General features: G+C 49.5%; 1 protein-coding gene across 2 annotated transcripts in view; it reads left to right on the forward strand.

Moving 5' to 3' along the window:
* cdin1 (CDAN1 interacting nuclease 1) overlaps positions 1-25,938 on the forward strand; it is a 60,241-nt gene that overhangs the window by 27,463 nt on the left and 6,840 nt on the right. For both annotated transcript variants that reach the window (XM_062469434.1, XM_062469435.1), the window contains exons 7-11: positions 120-199; positions 634-683; positions 2,552-2,619; positions 4,723-4,788; positions 5,126-5,231. In XM_062469434.1, the coding sequence (XP_062325418.1) occupies positions 120-199; positions 634-683; positions 2,552-2,619; positions 4,723-4,788; positions 5,126-5,231 (370 nt within the window). The remainder of the gene's footprint in view (positions 1-119; positions 200-633; positions 684-2,551; positions 2,620-4,722; positions 4,789-5,125; positions 5,232-25,938) is intronic.

The raw sequence follows: 25,938 nt of genomic DNA on the forward strand, positions 1-25,938 counted from the left end.
TGGCTGGAATGTTTGCAGTATATCATGATTTTTTTCTGTTTCACTTCCTGTCTCTATCTCACCCCCCCCCCCCCCCCCTTTCTCTTTTCTTTCCATCTCTTCCCTTCCTCTCCTGACAGCCTCCAAGCCAGTGCTCAACAGCATGCTCCGGGAACCATCTTTGATTCCAGACCAAGCTCTAGCAAACCACATCTACCAGGTAAATAACGCAGCATCTTCTTGGTTTCCATTGAATCATCCGACCTAACGTACATTTCATCTCTTTTTCTTTATTTTTTTGTTGTTGAGAATAGCAGAAAATATCCTAATGTATGGAAGACAAAAGAAACTGCAGTTTTTCAAGCGTTACTGAAGACGGTGACACAGTGAGCCGGCGAAACTGTTGTGGGTTTACAGACATGCCGTGTGTTGTAGAAAGGAGACGGCCAGATTAACCGCCACTCCTAGGTTCGCTAATAAAGTCACGTGAGCGCCGGCGCCAGTCACGCCTGCCAGTCCTCCGCCTCCACCGTCTCCCGTGCCCCCTCAGCCCCACCTCGCTCGCACTGTTTAACGGCTGTAGGCCCCCCCCCCTCCTCCTCCCTCCTCCTCCCTTCACGCCACGTCATATTTCTTTCCCCCCTTCCTTTTCAGTGCACCATAAATGACTGTTGTTATGGGCCGCTGGTAGACTGCATCAAACAGTATCCTTTCCCATCAAATTTTAAGCCTGGAATTGACGAGGAGCTGTTGGAAGGGATGAGATGTGTCTGGGAGCTCACCTGACATAAAAGTTCTGCTTCAGAGAGGGAGTGTTCCATCCTGCCTGCGCCCAACCATCCTCACTCCTCACAGGGGGTGGGGAGCCAGCGATGGATGCAGGAGAGGAGGAGGAGGGGAGGAGGAGGAGGGGGAGAGGAGAAGATGAGGCTCATCTAAACGTCTCTCTCTCTCCCTCTCTCTGTTTGTTGAGTGTGTCTGGCTCACCGTTGCATAGCACAGGAGGAGGTATTGACATACATACTGTACAGCCATGTGGGAGACAGCCATTTTGTTTTCATTATTTTATTGTTTTATCTGAATGCCACATGGTGTGTGTGTGTGTTTTGGATGTGATATTCAAGATCAAATAACACGATTACACCGATTTTCTTTTCGTTTTAGTATGTTGATTAAATACTCTCTTATATGTCACTTAAATGTCACTGTGAGGGATACTAATAGATAGAGGACTGCCCTGTCTTCCTTCTGTGAGCTCCTAAACAGTGATGAACAACAGAGGCAGGCTCTCACAGCCATCAGCACCATGGAGAGTTCTTGGCATGCCAGTGCAATGTAAAGCACCCCCCCCTCTCTCTTCCGTCTCTCTCTCTGTCTCTCTCTTCCTCTCTCTGCCTCTCTCTGCCTCTCTCTCCCACTCTTCCTTTCTCTCTCTCTCTCTGTCTATATTGCTCTCCCTCCCTGTCTCTCTCTCTTTCTCCACACCCGCAGATGAACGGCTGGCACGGCAGCACCACAGGGGTGGGCTTGGGGGTCTGTGTTATTTGGAAGCGGGCAGCTGAGGACCTCACTAGAGACGCGGGAGTGTTTCGGGGGGGAGGGCGGGCGGGATGGGGGAGAGGGGGGGGAGCCCCGTTCCAGGTCCTGTGTTCAGGGCCAGTCAACCCTGTCCCACCCTGCCCTCCGTCCTCATCCCCCCTCTTTACCTCGCTTTCACACTCCTGCCTCCAGCGTCGGCGCACATTCAGTCATCCTGCCACTGGGAGTTCATGATACCCGCCCCACTTCTGTGGGACGGCTCCATCTCCACATCACAACATTGCGTCGGTGTGTGTGCATGCGTGTGTGTGTCAGCACCATGCACGTCACTCAGGCTATACACATGAATCGCTTGGCTTTTAGAGTGATTTGTGTGTGAGTGTGGTGGGGGAACGGAACTCTTTATCTGCACAGATATGACCCCCCCCCCCCTCCCGCTCACACACATACATCTCTCTCATTGTGGTTATGTACTTGTGGTATGTTCAAGTTGAAGTGTGATGAATGACCCGTCCTACACCACTCATGGATTATCATGCAAACACACTAGCGGTTGTTGTATCCCCATATACCTTCAATGTTTCCACAGCAACCATCCGTTAAAGGTACAGTAGGTCATATTTTCTCTGTAAAAAAATAACACGATTTGTCCGCAATAAACATGTTGTGTAAGCTAATGACACCCGACAAGACAGCTCAGTGCCAGTGGAATGTCCATTTTCTCTACCGTCCCTTTAGTTCCCAGCCGATCATGTTCAAGCAATCTTCTTCCAGCCAATGGTCTTCGGTGAGGCGGGATCTCCTCCTTGGCTTATTTTGTGAAACCTCTATCAATCACATTTTAATTTATTTTAGAATGTTACCTATTGCAGCTTAAGTAAAGATCTGTAAAAGTGCCACGTGAACCCCTCTTTTTAAAGGTGGAATTCTCACATCTCTTCTGTAGAATTTCAATCCTGTAAAAGAACACTGGGTTTAAATATGGTCAGTGCCTGTTCACAGTATGTTGGAACCCTTAACCACACCCCCTCAGCGCTATTGGTCAGGAACATGAGGTGCTGCTTCGTGACAAGCTGAAGGAGAAGAACCTGTCCTTCCTGGGTAAGTCTCTCTCTCTCTTTCTATGTCTCTCTATCTCTCTCCCTCCCCTCTCTTTGTCTCCCCTTCTCTCTATATATTCCTCCTCTCTTTCTCTATCTCTCTCTCTCCCTGTCTCTCTTTGTCTCCCCTCTATTTAACCCCCTCCCCTCCTTCTACTTGTTCTCCCTCCCTCTATTTATCTTCCTCTCTCCCCCCTTATCCCTCTCCACCCCCCCCCTTCTCCCTCTCTTCCCAGTGGTCAGCCCAGCTCTGCTCTGTTTGTGGGCAGGGCAGACGAGACCTGGACATGATTGATGTAGTGGGCGTGATCTGCCATTGATCCCCACCAGGAGCGTGTTATCTAATACCATTCCATGTTTAATGTATGCAGCCGGCCTATGATGAATATTTAATGGGGGAGAGCTTCAAAGGTGCAGCAAATGTTTGTTTGTAGCTCTAATATGTCATCTTCCAGGGTCGTCTTCATTAGAAATCATCTACAAAATGGTCAGTTTAATAGATGCTTCCTCGATCGATCCCTCACACCTGCTTACCAATACCAGGAGGAGGAGTAGAGTCATGGAGATAGTTCTCCTGATTCAATATTTAATGCATATCAAACTGTCTCCCTCAACAGGCTGATATAACCTTTGGTAGTGTAGTTAGTCTAGAGATATACAAGTAGTTAGTCTAGATGTTTACATGCCTTTAGTTGAGAGGTTTACATGCACACTGCGCACCCTGCCAGGTGGTCATCACTCTGCGCATGGTTATTTTGGGCCCTCGTCGTCAGCCATCTTCTTCCCCTCACCTTTATCTCTTCCATCTCAGTGGATGCTGTGTTGTCACTGATCAAGACTGTTTTCCAGCCCCGTGCTATATTGTCTCGTCCAGAGACACTAGGTCAAGGTAGAGAGTGGCCAGGTGTGAAATTTGATGGGCAAATTTCAGTGACCCCACCGCCAACACCACCACAACCACCACCCCCCTCCATCCCCATCTGCTCACTCAGATGAGTGATGTAAAAAGAAAGTCATTCCCCCTGTCATTAAGAGCATATCATTTATTTGGGACCTGAAGTGCTGACCTTTCTGCAGGGGGCGCACGGACGGCCCGTTCTAAAGCTGTCAAGAGTTCGGGGTTGGGGGTGGGGGGGTGGGGCATAGAGGCAGCCCCGCCTGATAAATGGATTGGAAATAACCCCCCCCCCAAATAGGGGGGGACGGGCCATTAATTTTGATCAAAGGTGATGTAAAAAAAAAAAACATGAAAAAGAAGATCGGCACCACATGACAATGTCAACTGCCCTGTAGGTGTGAAGAGAGAGGCCACCATAGTCCCTCCTTCCATCCCTCCTCCCTCCCTCTGTCCATCCGTCCCTCACTCCGTGCCTCCCTCCCACACCCCGCCCTGGGCCTATAGCCCCCCCCCCCCCTCACAGACACACACCACAGGCTTCTGGCTGCCACACCGAGACCTTCACTTTCCTCCATGCCCCCCCTCCTACCCACCCCCTCCACGCCCCATTAGTTGAGCTTGGCTGGAGACGGAGAGGCAGGCCCCCGGAATTGAATGACCTGGTCAGCCAGAGATTTAATGGAGAAATCAGGTGTTGTGGAGGGATAATGGTCGAAGCGCGCCAGGAGTCAAGGACAATGGCTGTGGCGCACGCGAGCCGGGGTCAGGCTTACGCAGGCTATAACGCCCTCCCACCCTCCTGCTTTATAAGGCCCACCAGCAGCCAGTGGAGAGTGGAGGAGAGGAGTGGAGTAACTGAGCTTTATAGATTTCTTTTGTGCAGTGGCAGCAAATAAGTGTCAGACGCAGCTAATGGTCCCAGTGTTTCTGCAGTCCCTCTGTGTCTCTTGTTTTCTTCCTCCATACCAGGGTTTTTTTTATATCTGTGTCCTGGTGATGACGTGGGGGTGGGGTTGTGGGTGGGGGGGGTGATATCTGGAAGCCAGTTTACTGTATAGGGTCAATCTCGGTGGGGTCAAATAAAAATTTAGTTTGAGAACATACAGCACTTCAATATGACCCATTTCCTTGACACAAGTATGTACGCAGTGCTGGCCAGCACCTTCCTTCTAGAAGCAAATAGAAGCTCTCTCTCTTCTCCGTCAGACGAAAACCAGCTGCGAGCCAGAGGCTACGACAAGACGCCTGACATCATCCTGGAGGTGCCGATCGGTGCGTATTCGGGTTACAAAATGTCATTGTTTTACTTCAACTGAAACAGACGCTAAAGTCTCGTTCTTGGCAGCAAATGCCACTTGTCCCCTCAAACCCGTAGCTCGGCGACCCTGTCAATCACTGTCCATCCAGCAGCAAAACAATGCTTGTGTTTTTTTTTTTTTACATAACCTCCCATTTTTGAAAGGACAGGACTATGTGAGGCGTTGATGAATATCCTATCTTAGACCACATTGCATACAGTACACCTACAAACACACACCTCTGACCTTGCTGCCAAATTAAGACCGTATATTCATTTCACTGTGTCTGCCCCTTGTTCTCTCATGACCAGCTGTTGAGGGCCACATCGTCCACTGGATCGAGAGCAAAGCCTCGTTCGGGGACGACCACAGCCACCGCACCTACCTCAACGAGCAGTTCTGGAGCTACTGGAACAGGTAGGCAGCTGAGCACACCTGACATCTCTCTCGCTAACACAACCCCAGGTCCTGCTCAGAAAGGCATTAGCCTGCTGCTTGTCTCTGGTGATACTCTGGATGCTCCCAACTGCTTTTGAACGTGGCGAACACAAAGACAGGTTGTTTTTGTCTGTGTACACTGGACATATCTCTCTTTTTCTCTCTCACACTCACACATACACACTCAAACGCACACAAACAAACACACACACACAAAGACTGTACTGAAGTCAATTCTTCCCTTAACTGGCCATATCCAGTTATCCGGTATCCATATCCAATTCTTCCCCTGCCCCCCCCAGCTAAGGTGGGGGAGGGGGGGGGGTGTCATCTGCCAGAGTGCACACACTCTGTCTGGGAAGAGGAAGGACTGCAGACGGGAGATGAATCCCATACATCTGTTGTCCGTCCATCTGAACCCCCGGTCAGATACAGGCCCTCTGCGGTGCCTCGCTCGGGGGGAACAGAGGCCTGATGCTCAACGACCTCTTCCTCACAGGAGGTGCGTGTTTGTGCATGTGTGTAAACAGACCTCCGGCGTTGTCTCTGCGAGCAGCAGCTCTCCAGGCGTCTGCCAGGGAGTCACCGAGTGGAGCCGCGACGTCTCCCCGGGGAGGAACACTAACTTGTATCCATTGACAACAAACTAGAACAGCACCGGGATGAAGGGAGTCAGGAAGAGAGGAAGAGAGGAAGTGCGGCGCGTGCGGGGGTGTAAACAGGCTGTTTGTGCATTCCGCTTTTCTGGGAAGTCCCTTTTCTACGCAAATACGGAGAACAAGAAGCCTGAAAACAAACAAACAAAAAAAAGATTCCAGTATTGCAGGTGGTTCTACGTGCCATGGTGCCGAGTGCTCTTTAGAACATGAAGGCCCACAAGAAGTGCACATCAGCCCCCTCTCCCGTGCCTTTTTAAGTGCAATATTTATTTAGAACGGCATGCCAGCGTGGTAGAGTGGTGTGTCTGGCTTTGCTGCACAGGCCTAATCAAACCCACATGGATGTACCTGGCTGTACCTGGTCGTGCCAGGCTGCCGGTGGGCCAGCCTGCCCACCAGCCTGCCTCCTCAGCGGGGGCGTCTCCTACTCGCTGGCCGAGGCGAGCTGCTCCGCGGCGCAGGACGGCATGGAGACATCTCCGTCCAGGTTTAGTAACCAGGCGGGGAGGCGGTGGAGAAGGGGAGAGAGAGAGTGGGATAGAGAGAGAGAGGGAGAGAGGGAGAGAGGGGGAGAGGGGGAGAGGAGGCAGAGCACTCGTGCATGGCCTTCTGGCTCTCTTTCCCACTCTCCTTCCCTCCCTCACCTTCTCTCTGCCTTGACCAATGCTGCCAGACTAGGAGCTGAAAGGTCACCCCCACCCCCCCACCCCTGCTGGCCGCCTCGGCCCCCCTGAGCCGTGACGGCCGGCTGACACATTGTGACACGGTGGTGGAGCGCCCGAAGGTTCCGGGCCTCTGACGCTGTGTCCAGAGACTTGGCCAGACAGAGGAGAGAGAGAGTGAGAGAGAGAGAGACACATAGTCCTCAGAGAACAAAAGGGAGAGAGAGAGAGACAGAGAGAGAGAGAGAGGCAACAACAACAAAAAAATCCATCAATCTCTTGTTGTATGTTGTTGTTTGTCTTAGCAGGTCAGCATGGGGCTCGCATGGAGAAGCTGGAGAGGGTCATGTGGGTCATGCTTAGTCAGGTTAATCACTGGTTAAGGTCTTTGTAAGGTTCCCATTTTGGCCGTTTTTAACCATTTCCATAGTTGGTTTTGCTACGTATATCCTTGTTTAATATTTAACACATAATTGGATTATTGTAATGATATCGGTGACGCTCGTGTTGAGAACACACAATGCAACAGAGGTGAACGACACAGCTAATCGGCTCACAGCGAGGGAACGTTAAGCGTGCTCCTAGATAAATTACTTCCTGATTGACTTAACAGATGCTGGCGAGCGAAACATCTGCCTGCCAGGGACGACGATTCAGCAAATACAGGCGGATGAAAACCAAGCGAGGAATGCAGGAATGCCGAGGTCATAATCAACTATGTGTTTTATTTTCCCCAGTCCCATATCATTTTATTTGAAACAGGTTGAAGAGTCGGCACGGAGGGGGTGTGTGTGTTGGGGGGGGGGGGGGAGCCGTTTCGAAGCCGTTTGATAATGTCTGCTAGGCTCCAGGAGCATCGGCGTCGCTGTGGTGTGACACTGAAAAGAGCCCCGTCTTTAAACTGCGGCTGCCATCTTTAGCAGGCCTCATTAATGCCGCAGAGAAAGTTGTTGACTGTAGAGAAGAGCCTGGCCCCCCAATCCGGAACATTCCTAGACCGTGAGGGACGCTTAGCTTAGCATTTAATGAGAAGACACTCAGAACGAGGAGCGTCCAGTCAGTCAGATCAGACATGATATACGAGAGATCTTTTATTCCATTAAGTCTTATGATTGGTACCCACAGGCCGTGCTTCAGAGTCGTCTAAGCGGGCTCCCCCCCCCACCCCCCCCCCCCCCCCCCCCGCCCCCACGTACCGGGTCTGCCTGCAGACTCTCAGGACCTGTTGCAGTTCTAGAACCCTGCTGATAGACTGATCAGATGAAGGCAGCCCTAAGCTCCAAGACGTCTGTTTGCTCAGACGGTTTGGTACCATTGGTATTCAAGGGCGTGGGGGGAGGGGGGGGGGGTGGCGGGGTTGTGTCCTTCGTGTGTGTTTAGGAACTGACAGCGTAGATCCCGTCAAGTCGGCTGACGTACCCGCTCTGATAAACTCTGGCCTGTCAAAAAAAATGTCAGTCCCTTCAGACCCCACCTTTTCCAGCACCCTTGTAATTTTTATTGACATTTACTGCTGACATTTCAAATGCGCTATCTCTCTCTCTCTCTCTCTCTCTCTCTCTCTCTCTCTCTCTCTCTCTCTCTCTCTCTCTCTCTCTCTCTCTCTCTCTCTCTCTCTCTCTCTCTCTCTCTCTCTCTCTCTCTCTCTCTCTCTCTCTCTCTCTCTCTCTACTCTCATTGTTAGGCTGCTCTGTAGTCTGAGAGCCGCCCCAGCATTTACGCTGTGTGGTGTGTGTGTATGAGAGAGAGGAAGACAGTTGACAGAACAAATTTGGGGTCACTGCGTTGTTTGCAGCCATGGCAATGTTAAGCTGGGAGAGTTAGAGAGTTAGAGAGAGAGTTAGAGAGAGAGAGAGAGAGAGAGAGAGAGAGAGAGAGAGATGAGAGAGAAGAGAGAGAGAGAGAGAGAGAGAGAGAGAGAGAGAGAGAGTGACATCATCCCCCCTTTCTCTTCTCATTAGTGCTATCATTTCATCTGACGGGTCCTGGAGGCTAAGGACCTTTGTGCTGTCCATTCCTTCATTCCTTCATCCCTCCTCTGTTTCCCCATCCCTCCATCTCCTCCAGACACACATCTCACAGCAACACTCTCAACCTTTTGCTTTCCCCTCCTGAGTGACCTTCTACAGTAATGCAGCGTGCCAGGTTTCTAATTACTGCCCTGCCCCCTGCCTGACTTCTCCAGTGATTTGCTTATTTTTCTCCTATTCCCCTCTTGCTTTAAACCAAACTTCTGCCCCTCATCGCTCGCGTTAATTGTTTTCTCTTTTTAGTTTTTTTTCGCCCTCGAGCTTCAGAAAGTGAGCCCTGCCAACATTGTCCCACCCCTCAGGAAAAAGAATACGCCAGCTTAACAAATTTCCGTCTCAGAAAATCCCTCAGCCACTGCATTTATCATTGCAAACAATCGCATTGCCAGACTGCTAACCTCCTGATTAAACCCCTGCACAGTGGAGTGAGGGGCGATGACGCTTCTCCTACCAGGCCTGGCTGTGGAGAGGGGATCTGAGGAGAGGACGGGGGGGACTCTACCCAGTGTGTTCAGGCCCCGTGCCCGGATGGGGTCTGCCCTTGGCGCCCATCAATCTCCTCCTGGTGGCGCTTCTCCAGACAGAGGGAAGCTTCGACCCTCCGCCTTGACGGATGTGAAGATAATTGAGTTATCCATCTCCGCCCAAACACCCCCCCAGCCCCCCCACCCACCCACACCCCACACACACAATAACCATGATTCACCTGCCGTTGATTATTAAACACATTATGAACCTCTGGCTAGTCTTAGAAGTGGCTCAGGTTGACGTGTCCATGGCATGGAATGAATCACCAGGGCGCCTTGTGCCTTGGTGAGCCCACGCAACCATCCCACCCCTTGTCACCAAGTAAATGACTGTTGGCAAAGGGTGCCTTGACAACTCGCGCCATTACAACGACAGAGGGACGCGTCGCTGTTTGTCTAATCGATGTTCAGTGGCCTCGGGGAGGGGGAGACCGGCCGCTGTCGCGCTCCTCCGTGCCGACCCATCAGCGTCTTTCTGGATATCCACAGTGACGCTAGCGTAGGCTCGTTCCCCCGACCCAACCACACGTTCTACCGGGATCGTGTTTGACTTGGAGGGGGTGGGACTGTAGACCGGTGACATGTTGTCTCTGTGTCTTGTTGATTGGAAGCCTAGGATGTGCTAGTTGTCTCTGCTAGGGGACAGACGGGGAGACGGGCGGGAGCTGGGCCTGCCGGTGTCGGTTTGGGATTCACGAACGCAGCCCTCTGGCCTCACTCTCGCTCTGCTAACAAACATGGCGTCTGAGGAGAGGGTGCCCACGTTTCTGGGCTTCACTCTCCGAGCTCTCGCCTTCTCTCACTGCTCTTCTGGCAGCGCCATGGGGAACGCTGTGGCCGGTTTGCTGTCGGTGTCCTGTACGAGATGGTCTGGAAGTTCCCACATGCTCATTGTGTTCCATAGTCTTGAGGTTTAATGGGTCCTGCTGAGACGATTAACCATCAGGCTGATGTTTCTAACTGTTGGACAAAAATCACAATTCAGGCTTTTACATTGAATATTACTGAAAATGTTTTAGGTGTACTGTGTGAAACAAAAAACGAAAAGAAAAAAAAAACGGTGATATTGTAACAGATTAAAAGGGCAAGTGTGTAAGTTCAATAATTAGATTCTGTCTGAATTCCTCCCCCCCCCCCCCCCTTCCCTCCCCACCCTCCAGCCCAGGCGATAGGCTGCACACACCGCCAGCTCGGCCCTGCTCAAAGTTAATCAGCTGTGAGATTCGTAAACTGCAGAATGTGTCAGATTTGAAAATGTTAGCGCCCCTAATGGAGGCTTGAAAAGGTTAGATCTGATAAAAAGCTGTCAGATGTCGACGAAAAATGATTTATGGCAATATAATGGGACAATATGCCTCATTTCTCCCTTATATGAAATGAGGGTTAAGACTTTCTGGGTTGGCTATATTCATCATTTGGCTTGACCACTTGGATGTTGTTGACGTGAATGCACACATAGTTCTCTTTGTGTCAGTCTTTATACTATGATCGCAGTTTTTATTTCTTCATGTATTTTTGTAGCAATAGTAATCACTTCTTTTCCATACAGCAACAAATGTTTTTAATTGCTCATCTTTTTCTTATCTTTGAAATTACATTTTGGATTGTTTTCTTTTCTTTTTTTTTCCTTCCTTCCTTCCTTCCTTCATTTTTTTTTTTTTTTTTACATACCTTGATCACATTAACCAGCTTTTACAGCTTTTACTTTGTTAATCTCAACTTTATATCAAGTGCTTTTCCACTTTCCGGAGTGTAAATAATGTGCTAAATCTAACAGTGACACCTTAGCTGACAAACAGGTGGAGAACAGTTTGATGTCATGTTTTATATTAGTTGACACAGCAGCAATCAGACATCTTGAGTACTTGGGGAACTTTTTCCAATTATTTCTAATACTGTATGCCATCATTTTTACCTCAGAAATAGCATGATAATTCTCATTCGCTCTTAACACAGTCAATCTGATAGCTGTGACATCAAATTAAAATTTGTGATGCAAGATATTGGATAATGTATTCTTTTTTTAATGGGAATGTCCATCATGTTAGTTGGGCATCCGGTACTGTAGTGTCCTCGCCAGGAACGCCTAATTAGTGAGCTGGAATGACTTTTTCTTTTGTGAATTAGTCTTACTATTGAGTTCACTCGATTATGCCTTTATTTTCTAATTATGTAAATGTTGAGTGGAAGTAGGCCAGTGAGTGGTTTTAGAGAGTACTTTGTATTTGTTATATGTGTACACACAGTAGTGTACTGAGTACATACGGCAGCAGACAATGGCATTTAAGGTGCTCTCTATATTGTGGTAGAGAATGTGTATTTCCAGTGCTGGGGGGGGGGGGGGGGCATCACCGAGGCAGAGCAGATAGAGGGTGTCACCTGAGAGAAGGGACCTGGGGGCCTCTTGTGATCAGACGAGGCCGGACATCTCAGGGCCCCCTGACACAGGAGACTGCCACTCACGCCTCTAGCATGACACGGTCACACTGCCAGAGTCCTGGGCCCTCCCCCACAGCACCTCGCCTCACACACCTCACCTCGCCATCGGAGACGCGTCTGCTGCGTGCCTGCTTTTGTGTGTGTGTGTGTTTTTCCAACACGCGTACCCTCTGCTATTGAGTTGTTTCTTTGGTGTCCATGGTGAAGGCATTTGACCCATCCCCTTCTCACACTCACTAGACCATCCTCTCACCAGACCTTCCTTGGTGGCATGGGGGATTCCATACTGCACATTCACCAGCGTACAGTCAAGTGACGGCCAGGCCATTGGCCTTCCTCTCAGGCCGTGTTTATTTCAAGCAATCCACAGCACCAGGGCCTCAACTGGACCCGTTCGTTTTCGAAAGCACTGACATCACCTCTTCTGGAAAGATGCATCCCCCCTCTCCCGACATGGCCTCTTCCTCCCATTCACCACGTTATGGATACCCCCCGCAGAGCTGGAGCGTGGCCTCGTTTATTGTTTCCCTCTCTGCGACATCCTCCTGCAGAACATACTGCAGCTAGAAAAATACACATCTACAATGGAGCCCCCCCCCCCCCCCCCCGTCTTCCCCCGGGGCTCTCCGAGTGTCTCTGGGTCACGGCGGGCACGCGGAGGGGCACGCGGAGGGCCTCGCCCCGCCAGCCCCGCGAGCGCCGGTGCCACTTTAAATACTAATGGCAAACGACACGTCAGGAAGGACGCTTTAAAGATTTCATGCTCTCAAGGACGCACATTTGGGTGCATTGTTGAAGGCGTCGGGGGTGTAATCCGCACACTTCAGGACCCCCCCCCTCCCCCCCCCCCAGCAGCCTAAGGATTTAGCCCCGGCGCTAAGCCGCCATGTCACCTATGTGTGTGTGTGTGTGTGGGGGGGGGGGGTTCCGCCCGCGCATTATCCAAATGTGTCATTTTGCGTCGAGTCTGAGAGCAGCGGTGACATGGCAGCATCGTGTTTTAAAACGAGGGAGCGCAGTGATAGTGTCCCCCCCCCCGAGGGGGGGGGGACACTAGGAGGCGGGAAAAAGTGCCTGGAGTTAACCGAGGCGTGAGGCACACTGCGCTCCCTGTTGTGTTGTTGCAACTTTTTTCTTTCTTCCTTTTTTTTCACCCCCCTTTTCCTTTGCATTTTCTTTTATAAACGTGCATTCGTTTGTCAGCTTTCACGATTTATGTCATCAAACTTTTAGAGCCGCGCACGTGTTTTTTCCTCCCAGCCTCTCACCCTCTCTCTCTTCTCTCTCTCTCTTCTCTCTCTCTCTCTCTCTCTCTCTCTCTCTCTCTCTCTCTCTCTCTCTGTATCTGTCTCTCTCTCTCCCCCCTTCTGCCTAGTTCACCCCATCTTTTCCCTGTCCTTGACCTTCCGGGTTTCATTCCAGGCAGAAGTCAGTAGCATTTGTCTTCCTGGTGAGATCCTGTCTAGGGGCGTAGAGAGGAGTGGGTCTGGGTTAGAATGGCTCTTTGTAAAACCCAATTGAACAGGAGAATCCTGATGCCTGGAATGGTTTTGAGTACACGCGGGGCCCCTTTACCCCCCAAAGACATGAGGGGGGGGGGGGGGGCTGCACCATGTACTCGACATGACAGGAGACGGCCTGTGTTATTTTCCTGATGCAAAGATCGCCTTGTGACAAATGGAGTGCGCACGGAAGAACAGGACGTCCAGTCTCTCATGCGGGCTCACGTGTCCACATGTATAGGAACTAACGGAGAGATGCAGGAGAGCAGGAGGGTAATTATGGTGGGTGGGAGGGGGGAGAGGCACTGGGGTGGTTGGGTTCTATGAGGGCCGTGCTGTTCTTGCTTGCTGACTCCTTATTAGAAAAGGTTTGAGGATCTTCAATGGACAAACATACTCAATCTTAGTCTCTCTCTTTCCCGCTGTTTCTCCCTCGGTCTCCCTCTGTGTCTCTCTTTCTCTCTCTCACACGCAGCCACAAGCCTTGGCTTCAAGCCCCTTAAGTGTTTCATGGCACGCACCTACACAACCTCTTCAGTAGGATCCTGCAGCCAGCTTGTTAAAGGGCTTTTGTTATCTTGGCTAGGAAGACAGAGGAAGATGAGGAGGAGGAGGAGGAGGGGGTGGTTGGGGAAGAAGGAGGAGGAGGTGGAGAAGTAGGACGAGGCCAGAAGTGATCAGATGATCCCTCTATTGTCCATCAAGAGCCAGGGAGAGCACTGGACCATGAACCTGTCACAGGGAAAATACTCTGGATGCATGTAGCCTTGCCTGCGCCCAAGTATGTCTTTCCAGCTAAAATACACCTAATTGAACGGAAACAATCTGGGCCATTGTTCCTCTATCAACCAACATGGCCGTGACATTCGGTTTGAAGGAATTGCATTAGGCGTAGAAGGGAGAGAGGGCTTTGATTTCACCCCCCTCCCCATCCCCCAGTTGGTCCAGACGAAGAGAGGAGGAATGCATATTTTAGTTCTGCTCGCGTTAGCTTCATGACACGGCAAGTGTTTAGCAGCTTTTTGGGAAGGATTACTTTCCCCCCGGTGTTTTCCTGATTTATTGATCTTTCCGTCGAGGCATTAAACACACCCTGAGAATCATTTTTCCTCTGAATAGTATCCAGTATGTCGAAGAGCGTCGTGACAGAGGCCCATTCACGGGAGCCTTCGCATCAGATTTCAGTCGTGTAGCCAAGCTACTTGTATGCTAGTCAATTATTTAATACAGGATATTAATGTTGAACACTTTATCTTTATTTGGGATTTTAATCAGCTTTTGGAGATCTTTTTTTTCTTCCATTTTGGTTTTGGAGTCAATGATATACATCCAATGAATACAGTGGCTGTATATGTATAAGTGGATATATGGAAAATTTGGCCAAAGTTAACAAAATTGGAGTGAGTTTGGAGGATGTTTGGTTGCAAAAATGGTTTGTAGATCATACCGATATAGCGGGGTCTGTTTATAAAATTAAATAAAAAATGTAAATGAAATCCACGGAATTTACAGTTGAATGCCACGACTCCACCTCAGTAGAATGATCAAGGAGTCTCCAGAGAGACGAGAATCTGACTTTATGTATGTCCTGTGGCCAGTGACGTCTCCACTTTCATTGTATACGCAGAGAGAATGGAAAGCTCCCTGTTTCCTCCGCTGTATGTATAGAGCAGCGCTGGCTCTGCTAGATAGTGTGCGGCCCCTGCTCTGTGAGGCACATCCCTCATCCTGGTGTGGTCCTGGCTTCCGTGATAAGTGGTCCCTTACAGATAACCCGGCCTGCTTCCTTTTATAGGCCCAGTGTCCCTCGCACAACCTTGTCCTCTTCCTGCCAACGTATGCGTTCTCGCTCACTTTCTCTCTCTATCTCTTTTGTTTGAAGCCCCCCTCACCTCCCTCTCCCTTTCTCTCTCCGGGGCGATGAGCTTGCCCTCATCACGGAGGAGCAGATGAGCATTCACGAGGACTGTTCTAATCTGGAACACATTTGGGGCTAGCTAGCGTGCAGCGGAACCATGCGCTAACTCCAGCACACCCCTGCATACACAAGTCTGTTAGTGCCGTGTGATGTTTCGCCCGGCGCTTCCTCTCTGTTGCAGCTGGACTTCTTTGTGTTCATGAGCCTCAGACCAAGATCTCCACCTGCCTTCAGCCGACAGTCGGCACCTTTCTGCATCTCCAACCTTCTCTGGAAGGAGCACATCCATCACTAGAGTAATGTAATAATCGATAGATTGCTCTTCCCGGGGTTTTCTTCCATATTTTTATCCGAGTTTGGGGGGGGGGGTTTGCCCTGACTTCTTTGAAGATTGAGGTTGGTTACCTGATCTCTGGGCAACCGTGAAGCCTTTTGGGACATTGCTCCTAAAAAGATCTACCCAAATAAAGTTTGATTTTATCCAAGTTTGATTTGGTCCTTGGAGCCATTCTGCCTCAACCTGAGGTCAGGTCCTCTGAAACGCCAATGTTGTTCTTAAGGACTGCTTCGGTGCCTTGGAGACCTCCTAAATAAATCACAATTAGTGAGCCCTCTTGTTTTGAGGCCAATCAAAGTAAATAATACCGTGGATGTAAACACTGGAGATAGGTCATCTCTCTCCATCTCCACCTTAATCAACACTGTCAGGAGAATAAATATACACCGTTTTGTCATAAGTTTGCAAACATTTCATGTCATCGTTGCCATTTAGTATATGTGTCTGTTCCTTGAATAATGTCAAATATTTGTGGTTAACCAATCGCCATTAGCCTTCACTACAGTGATTTGTCTCGTCGAATGTCGGACCAAGTTAAAGACCCAATAAAACAGATAAAGTAGAACATTTTGGTTTAATATATCAGATTTTTACGTGGTTTCTTTTAAGCAGTAGTCCTTGCTTTGTTTGATTGATGTACCATGTGGAACTACATTCCAAAAAGCAGATAAAAGAGCTCTTAGTATTTATGCACATTGCTTTATATGACTATATCATTTCACTGCCGATGTTAAAAGTAGCAGTGAGGAAGACGGAAAGAGATACAACTCGCCAGTCGGTTTGACTATTTCCTCACATACCCTCACGGCCGCTCGAGGTTCGGAAAGACCTCCCTCTCCTCCACGGTACTCCTCCCCGATGCTCCCTCTCTTTCGCCCTCCGTCCCCCCAAACTCTGGTTTGAGTTTCACATCTCCCGGGGCTCTGATTGCCTGATGGCTCCAACCTCTCCGTCCCGGTAGCCTGTAACCAAACACACATGAGGAGCCTGCATCCACCACACTCTTGACCTTCTGATTCCACTCATCAATTCTTGTTGGAGTGGGGTGGGGGGGGGGGGGGGGGGGAACGTACAACATCCGACAGGTCAACAGATCCATCTTCGCAGCCCCCCACCCCCATTTCTGAACGATTAGTGGACAAGCAAAACCCAAACCTTTCCTGATCCAGCGATGCCCTCGATCCAGACGCCCTTGACCGTTCATGTGATGTGGACACATGGTTGTTCTGCTCTCCTCCTCCTGCTCTGTGAAGAAGCAGCTCCGGCAGACCGTCTGGCCGCCGCGTGGCCAGACGGTCTGAAAGGGTTAAGGTCTGGTATCCTCCACATTCCTGCCTGGTCGGCCGTCGAGGCTTTATTTCATCGTAGGAGGGAAGTCGAAACGGACGATCCCCCCCCCCCCCCATCATCACCGTCCCCTCTCCTGAAGAGATGTGAGATAACAGGGGCGGACATTTTGAACGAGTGAAACATAAACTCCCGCACGCACGCACACCCTTCCTTTTTTCTTTCTGAATAACGGCCTCCCAGACGTCAAAATAATTCATTTCTCATTTTGAGCGATATCTCTCTCAGATGTCTCTGATGCTGAGGCGGGACCTGTGTCTCTCCAACGACTGGGCCGTGTGCTTCAAATGACCTCTCGTCTTTGTAGCACGGGCGTTCATGTGTCAGGGAGGTTAGGAATGGGGGGCTGGAACAGAGCCGTCTGGTGATAGGCCGTCTGATAGGAAGTGCCACTTCAATTTGCGGCGCAGCTGCAGCCATGCCCGGCCCGGCCCGGCTCACCGTCCAACCCCACACTTCACATCCTCTTTTCTTCACCGCTGGAATGAATGTGAAAACTATTAACTTTGCCTGGGCTCTGTCTGGTTTTAGGCCTTGGCTACCCCCGCTCCCCCGTCCCCCCTGTCTCAGACCTCTCATGGGTTTATCTCTCTGTTGTTTTGAAAAAAAAAAAAAAAAGTTTGAATATCTTACTGACTCAAAAACTACTCTTTACGCTTGACATGACAAAGTCCACAACGAAACCCTTTTTTACAATGACCAGACCACAGGGTCAGCTTGACCAAATGGTCCTGTAAAGACAATATTATTCAATGTGTTTTGTCTCTTCCTGTTAAGTAGGATCATATTTGAGAATGAGGGTTCTTGATGGCATCAGAGGCGGAGAGGCCAGTGGACTACACCTCTCCTAATTTGGCGATGAGGGGTTTTAGCAGCTCAGGAAACTCGATCCATTCGGTCGCTGACAGTCCGTAACCCCCCCGAATCCACACTTAAGGGGGGGATCGCGGTTGGAGCAAAGACTACCGTCTCTGTTTTGAGTAATCGTTGCGGTTTGAATCAGAAAGGGGATAAATTCTCTGAATAATGGTCTCAAAACATTTTGCTTTAGCTGCCCTGGTGAAACTAAACACGCTCGCTTAAAACCTTAAACCGTTACTTTTTTTTCTCTCTCTCCGACGTTTTGTTGTTGTATTGTAGAGCTAAGTTCATGGGAAACAGGCCCCGAGGTTACCTGCATCCCTCTCCAAGCAATGGAAAACAAAATGTCATGGCCAAGAGAATGTTTTTGCAGTTAGTTGAAATATTACTAACCTTGTCAAATGTCATTCTGAATGAGAAAGCAAACATATTTTAATCAGGGTCTCAGAAGCAGGGCTTTTTAAACCGTTGACTCCGGCAGAAAGGGGTCAGCTAATTGCAACGTTTGATGTCAAAGGGGTCAGCTAATTGCAACGTTTGATGTCATGTTTGGTCTCCCTCCCCCTTTTTGATGAAAGTTATACCCTCCCTCCAAGCTCCTTCTCTCTCTCTCTCTCTCTCTCTCTCTCTCTCTCTCTCTCTTTCCCACTCCCCGTCTTTCCTCCCCCCCCACACACACACACACTCTCTCTGAGGCAAATCAAAAACTACTGAAAGGTCCTAACACGCTCATCACTGTAATCTTCCACAAAGTGTTTGCTGCTCTTTCCTGTCGGCCCTCCTGTCAACTTCAACCTCCGACCCCTCCCTGCATGCATCACACCGGCTCTGCCTGGCCCACACAGTCCTGACAGGGATGGGGCAGGGGACAAGGAGTGGGTGTGGAGGGGGGGGGGGAGGGGGGGGGGCAAGTGTTAGACTGTGAACTGTGTCTGTCTGTCCGTCCGTCCTTCAGGGTCTAGTCCAGGGTCCACTCCCCCCTCCCTCGCTCCTGCCCACACAGTGCACCCGCCCAGTTCTGTGTCAGGCCGGCCCGGCCTTCCAAACACAATGTCCCCTATCTCCTCAGCTCTCATAATTACTGTTTTAACAGCCACAGAGGAGAGGGGAATATACACAGTAAATTGTGTTTGACAAGGTGGGTTTAGTGGTGTTGTCGTGGCTTGTCAGTCGTTATTACCCAGACTTCCTCCCGCCTCAGATAAGGCCTGCTGGTGAACATACCAAGGTGAGCATTGTAGGAGCAGGGGTCCTTATCGCTCCCATTGATTTAGGACAAGGGCCCTGTGACACAGGTCATTGTGTGCGCTAAAGCTATCCATCATGCACGTTTGATTTCTGCTCAGACTTGTCTCCAAGTTGTCTGTGCGTGGGACGGCTGGCTGGCCGGGCCTTGGGATGAGGTGGAGGGGTTTGGCTCTCCATGCAGCTAGGGGGGGTGCACAAAATGCCTGGCGGGGGTAACTGAAACATTGTGTTTGAAGATGAGGAGGAAGGACAGAAGCAGTCATAAGGATCTGTGATTACCGTGTGACTTAGTGTTTCAGAACGGTGTTTAAACCTGATTTGGAACCGTCGGAGGGCTGTTTGTTTAGTCGGCTTTGCCAAGTGCTAGACTCCAGCTATTCATCTAGCCTATGATGGCTTGTCAAATTCTGCCAAGCCTTCGCATAATCTTTTGGAATTTCAAAAGAGATACTCACAATGTTTCTCTGATATATGACCTATTTTCAAGGTCTGATCATTTGGTCCCCGCTCTTTAAATGCACATCTCAATGTTTCCCTACCTAGAGGTTTTCTGTGTAGATACTGTGTGAGCCATTTAGGTAATATTTGATGATTTGGTGCCCCTGGTAAATAATCACATTCATAACAACAGTGGATCAGTGTTTTGCACAGAGGCCAGCTTATTTTTTCAGTTGTCTGAAGATGGGTATTTATTGCTGTTAATGCTGTTCATGGCCAGGCTTGTAACTTTTGGCTTACAGTGTTGTATTTACCCTGGCGCGAAGCAGAGGAAATCATACTTTCAAATCTGCTATGATTCATAATATTGATTTGTCATCTGGGTTATTTATTGCTTTTTTCCTCCTCAAAACTTCTGCAGAAGGTTGAAAACTGTCAGAGATCGTCCACAAGAGATTCCAAGGCACTAAAGATTTTAAGGTTACTTTTAGCGCTTTGGAACATGGAGTAAAAATGTTTTTGAAAAGTCTGGATTGAGTGCTTCTCAGAATTATTTGTAAAAACGGCAATGATTCTCTTGGTTTAACACAGCAGTGATGCTCATTCACTCTCCCTCACACTCTTCAAAAGAAAGCTAAAATTACTGTAAAGTAATTACACTTTTAGTCCATAATCAGAAGCGTGTCAGGTAGTTTAAGAGAACCAGGATTTGTACGGTGGATTTCTATTTAATGCAAGGGCAGCTTAATTTTTGTATGGTTTTCTATTCATATTATGGCATTTTTCCCTACCCCCTCTAAAATGTGTCACGTCCCATTACACAAATTTGGATATGCTAAATTAGCGGATAGGTTTTGCATTCAGAATATGTTCTAGAGCTTTCTTCACTCTCTCTTCTCTCTCTCTCTCTCTCTCAACCTCTTCCTCTCTCTCTTTACACTTTGCTGAGGGTTAGCTTGTTTGGTGTGTGCTTGTGAGATGGGGGGGGGTATAGGTCTTTAACTCTGAAAAGTTGTCTTGAATTTATATATTTTTTCTCCCTTCAAAAGATGTGTTTTTGCAATTCAAATATTTGCCGGTTCTCCTCTCCAGTGCAGACGCTTTGAAAAGGCAAGAGTTCCATCAGGGCCAATGACAGCGTGAGCGTACAGCGTGACAGCCCGAGAGGCAGCACATCGCCCTTTCTAACCGCATATTTAAAACGGAGAAGGAAATCCGAAATAAAAAAATGCATGCAAATGCCGGCACGTTTTGCACGCTTATACGTTGTAGGTTTGCCAGGCTCCTGGCATATTGAATTATTCAGGTGGTGTACGTGAACTGGGTTAGCAGTGCTAATCACACATCGTTGATGTGCTCACAAGTGTCCTTAATCTTCCTGTAAACAAACACTCGTAGTAGAGGCACAGGGGATGCCATTTTGGCAGGTCTACTTTTGATGAAAGGCTTGGTTAATGTTTCCGCAGCCTGCTTTAAGTGGAAAGATAGACTTTTTGTGGCCTTGAGCTTTTACATGAACATTGAAGCGAGGGGAGAAACTGAAGATGTTTTCTGTGGTACTCTTAACATTTAATCTTGTTAGCTCTCTGAATCACCTGGAAGACAGTGATGGAATTGGTCACACCTGATCTAGCCAATATTCATCATCAACATATGCGTGATGTTAGTGCCTCGTAGAGAGTGGGGGATGCAGAAGCACACAGAGTTGAATGTGGTGTATGGATGTTTCTAGAAACAAGCAATGGCTATATCCATTTCGCCATTGCTCATTCTTGCCGTTAGCCACATACCAAACCCAAGACATTGAATGGAAACATGAGCCTTAGGCCTCCTCCTGCTCAAGGTAGAGAAAATATCAAATAATTAATCGAATTGTCATCTCGACGAGCAGCCCTTGCACTCCGCACCCTATAATTCCAACCTTTCCCCCCCTCCTTCCCCTCTCCTCCTTCTCTTTTTTCTCACTTCTTTTTTTCCGCAACAGCAATTAATCTCATTTTTAGTCCAATTGCCACCCCACTCCTGGAGTCAGAGCGAGTGGTCTGTTTTGTTCCTATTTGGCGTGGTTCCTCTGCATAGTCATTAAGGGCCCAATTAATGTCACCCTTTAGCTGAAGAGTGCTCATTTTTATTGGGTAGCTGACAGTCGCCGCCATGAGTGCCGCAGTGTAATATGCATTAATTGCCCCGTAACACTGGTAATTACCAGTTCTTCAAGCCTCTCAGTAAACTGTCATGCCCAGACACGACTGCTTTGAAATAGATTACTCATTAGGGGGACCTGCCCTCCAATGGGGACTGGGTTGGCATGGAGAGAAAGGGGGAGAAGAAGAAGAAAAAAAGATTCTGGTGCTTGAACAAATAGTTGCCAAGAGCAATTTCCTATTACAACTTCCCGTTGGCGGCTTCTCGCTCTTTCTCTCTCTCTCTCTGTCTCTCTCTTTCTTTCTCTCTCTCTCTCTATCTCTCTCTCTCTCTCTCTCTCTCTCTCTCTCTGTATATACATGTATACAGTATACAAATGGATTTTGTTTATTTCTTAATTTTATTTTAGCTATTTAAGCTGACAGCTCAGGTGTGTGTGTGTGTGTGTGTGTGGGGGCCTCAGGATTCCGATAAAAGGCATCATAAGAGTCAACTCTGCATATGACCAATGGAGACTTTTGATACAAATGTCCTAACTATTACTATAGGACCCCCCCCCTCATTTACACACACACACACAGGCTTTTGCTGTCAAACATGTCACAGTTATTGTTTGGTTTTTGGTTCCTTGGTTAGATTTCACATCATGGCGATGTTGATGTTAAGATTTTGTGTGCAAATATTGAGGTTGACCTCACCTCGGACCGGTGTGTGTACACTGCCGATAGTTTTGTTTCAATCTCGAACCCTCCAGTGTTTCTCAAACCATGCCCCACATGACTGGAGCAAAGAGAGGGATAGCAAAGGCAAATAAAAGATAGAAAATCACTTAAAAGTGGAACCGTGAGAGGCTGGAGTGGCTGTTGACGTTGTTTTGTGATAAGATACCATAGGGGAGAGTAGTCCTAATCAAACACCAGCCAGCTATCACACATCCTCTACCAAGAAGGTGTTGGCCTGTTTAGTCACGCTAAAAACAATATTTCGATTTGGCCAGAGCCTGGTGAACCCTGAGAGTACACTGGGCGGATTCCTCTCCTTTCTTCTCTCTTTTTCCTCTTTCTTTTCACAACGCCTATTTGTCATTACTCATTTGCTTCAGCAAAGGAAAGAACTGAATGTGAAGTGTAGGGTCCTATCCTTGCACACACACACACACTCAAACACGCACACGCACACGCACTGCTTTTGTTTTATTTCCCTTATAGCACCTGCTTCAGGCAATCTGGTTGCACTCGTCTTAAATGAATTTTGTCACGGGCCTTCAGATTCTCAGGCAGCACTGGGCTAATGAAAGGAGATGGTACAATTTGAACTGACCAGGTAGCAGCCAACAGAGCACAGCTGAGGAAGACACACACACACACATGAACACACACAAACACACACATGAACACACACATGAACACACACCCGCACAAATACCCCATTGTAGAACAAAAGACAAGCCAACCTTCCCCTCACTGATATACCCATTACGCTTCTCATTAATACCCCGCAGACCTGTGCGTATGCGTGTGTGTGTGTGTGTGTGCACGCTTATCTGTTTGTGTTGGTCGAGCACTTATCGAATTGTTTATGACAGGCCTAATTGGCCTAATTGAAGACATTAAGATTACCTGTCAGTTGTGTGTATCCAGACTCCCCATCCGTCTGACAACTGGTGACAAGTGAGGGACCCCGTAGCATCCGTCACGATGGCGCCTTCCCAGGGCCCTAATAGGGACAATAGGGGCCGCCGTAATTTGACGTGGACAGCCTTCGCCAGGCGTGGCGGCCGGCGGAGGGTGGGGGGCAGAGAGAGGAGGGGTGGGGACTGTGAGAGAGAGAGAGAGAGAGAGAGAGAGAGAGGGGGGGGGGAGAAAGAGAGAGGGGGGGGGGGGGAGAGAGAGAGAGGTGGGGAGAGAGAAAGAGAGAGGGGGGAGAGGGGGGGAGAGAGAAAGAGAGAGGGGGGAGGGGGGGGAGAGAGGGGGAGAGAGAGAGAGAGGGGGGGGGGGGGGGGAGAAAGGGAGAGGGAGAGGGGGAGAAAGGGAGAGGGAGGGGGAGATAGAGAGGTGGGTGAGAAGGAGAGAGGGGGGGGAGAGAGAGAGGTTGGTGATAAGGAGAGAGGGGGAGGAGAGAAGAAGAGAGGGGGGAAGAGAGAGAGAGGGAGAGAGAGCAGGGGGGGAGAGAAGAAGAGCGAGAGAGGGAGATAAGAGAGAGAGAGAGAGAGAGATGAGAGAGAGAAGGAGAGAGAGAGAGAGAGAGAGAGAGACAGAGGGGCTGTGGGCTAGGCTGGGCTAATGGAGTCCCCTTTGGCACCCTGACAGAACGATGAGCCAATTTGAAGGGAAAAGTGAAAGGTGCTTCAGCCCTTCCCAGTGTTTAGGGACATCAGACACGAGACGCCGGGGGCAACGGCCTTAACTGAGCGAGAGACAATAGAGAGAAGAAGAGACAGGAGAGAGTGTGTGTCCGTGTTTGTGGAAGGATAAAGGCTGACCACCCAAGCTACCAGATAAGGCAGTGGTGGTGTGTGTGACCACATCACAAGATAAGACTAGAGATAATACTCCTAGATCTAAGCATACAGTTGAAGATTAAAGTATACAATATCAGGCAACTGAAACAATGTTTGTATCTGTGTGTGTTGAGAAGTGTCAGAGAGAGCTAGCTCAACAGTCCAGGCCGTCTGCCGCTGCCTGTCTTAAGTCAGCACTCAGTCCACCCCACCCCCCCACACACCTTCCTCTGAGAGTGTGATGCAGGGCTTTGCAGTGTCATCGCAGCGCCAGATCAGCGCTGTCATCCCAGGAGATTCCTCTGTTTGTTATTTTTCTCCTCCGAACGGGGTTAAACTGTCAGGTTGACAACCCGCTAGACCCCCAGACCCTCTGCCACCCCTCCCTCCATCCCTCCTCCCCTGTCCACCTTCATCCCCAAACAAGTGAAAATCAATACCAGATTGCCCGAGGATCACTGTTTGGTGTGGGTCTGACCCCTGGCTGTCCCCACTCCCTCTCTTGTTTCTTTCTCTCTCTGTCTCTCTCTCTCTTTCCTTCTCTCCCTCTTTCTTGCTCCTTTCATTACATAGAGCTCAGTATTTAACTTCCAGCCCGATCCCTTGCCTAATTAGTTTTGCCGGGTCCCCTCGTCCACACCCCTTTCTTCCTCTCTGTCTCTCTCTCACATCTCTCTCTCTGGACTTTTTAGTGGCAGTGAGGGCTGGGAATAATAAAAGGGCAAGTCCGAGCTTGCACACACACGCACGCGTGCACACACACACATACCCCCCACCCCCTCTGTAGTAGCTTCAAGTAGCGGAGTGGAGAGATCTCTGTTTTGTTTTCGTAGCAACATTTTTTAAAACGACAATGAAATTCGATTTACACCCCAGATCATCAGAGAAAACACAGGCAGGATCCCGCGGAGCCCGCAGCTAATACAGCTCTGAGTCTGGCCGCCTCCCAGCCCTCAGCCCTCTCTGCTGGGCCCCAGAGAGGCCCCAGAGAGGCCCTGGAGGGCCGCGCAGGTCTGGGAGGGCTCCGCCTCACCTCTGACCAGGCCAGCTGGCTCGGGGCTCAACACTTTCAGAACAGCGTAAACAGTCTATTTATTTTGGTACCGCTAGTTGTTTCATGGCTTCTTTCCCTCTGCGTATTTGATCCCGTGTCCTCGACTCGGGGTCCTGGTAAATAATTTATTTGGCTAAGCCTCAGATATCTGGGCAGTTTCTGTGGCTTGTCTGCTGGAGGCTGTGTGTGTGTCTGTTAGTGTGTGTATCTGTGTGTCCCCGTGTGCATGCCACCCACATGTCCAGGTGCCGCCAGCGTGCCGGTCGGTCAGCCGACCGCTGACAAGCCTCAACGACATGGCGCCCCCCCTGCCTTACCCCCTCCGACCCCCCCCCCCCCACCCCCACCCCCCCCAGGCTAAAATTACCCCCAGGAATGTAAACATACTGCCGAGTAAGCACACCCCCACACCGTTTTCTCGTGACATTGGGGCGGGTTCGCCTCCAGCCTCACTTTCACGTGGGACTCAGGGTTGGCACAGGCTTGGCACTGCGAAGGGTATAGCGTGGCATGCCGTACATTTCAGGACAGACAGGAAGTAAATCTCTCTGTTAATGTGAGAAGTGATGTATAGAATCTCCAGATCTGCCCTGTGCTTGGAAACAATTAAATTTAAAAATTTAAAAAACAGCCCACCACCTTTCTTTTTTTTTTACCCATTCCTTCCACCTAACATTTCTCTTTTTCTCTGTCTCTATCTATCTCTCCCTCTCTTTCTTTTTTTCTCTTGTCTTTTTCTCTGTCTCGGGCCATGGGGCTCCAGGTTCTGGAGGAGAACTCAGATGGCGCGGGCGCTGACATGTTGATTTAGTGGCGCTAACGCCACCGTGCACTTCCAAAAGGTGCTGACTTGGACAAAAGCCAGGCCTGCTTTATTTTTTTTTCTCTCCCAGGGAGACCTTTTCCCGAGGCCGGGGGCTCTAATTTTGGGCTGCCTTCAGAGAGGTTGGGGTGGGGGGTCGAGCTGGGGGGGAGTGTGGGGGGAGGGAGGGTAGCTGAGCAGACAACAAACACTCACA

This window comes from Osmerus eperlanus, chromosome 9 (genome assembly GCF_963692335.1).
Source record: "Osmerus eperlanus chromosome 9, fOsmEpe2.1, whole genome shotgun sequence".
In the NCBI taxonomy this organism is placed as follows: Eukaryota; Metazoa; Chordata; class Actinopteri; order Osmeriformes; family Osmeridae; genus Osmerus; species Osmerus eperlanus.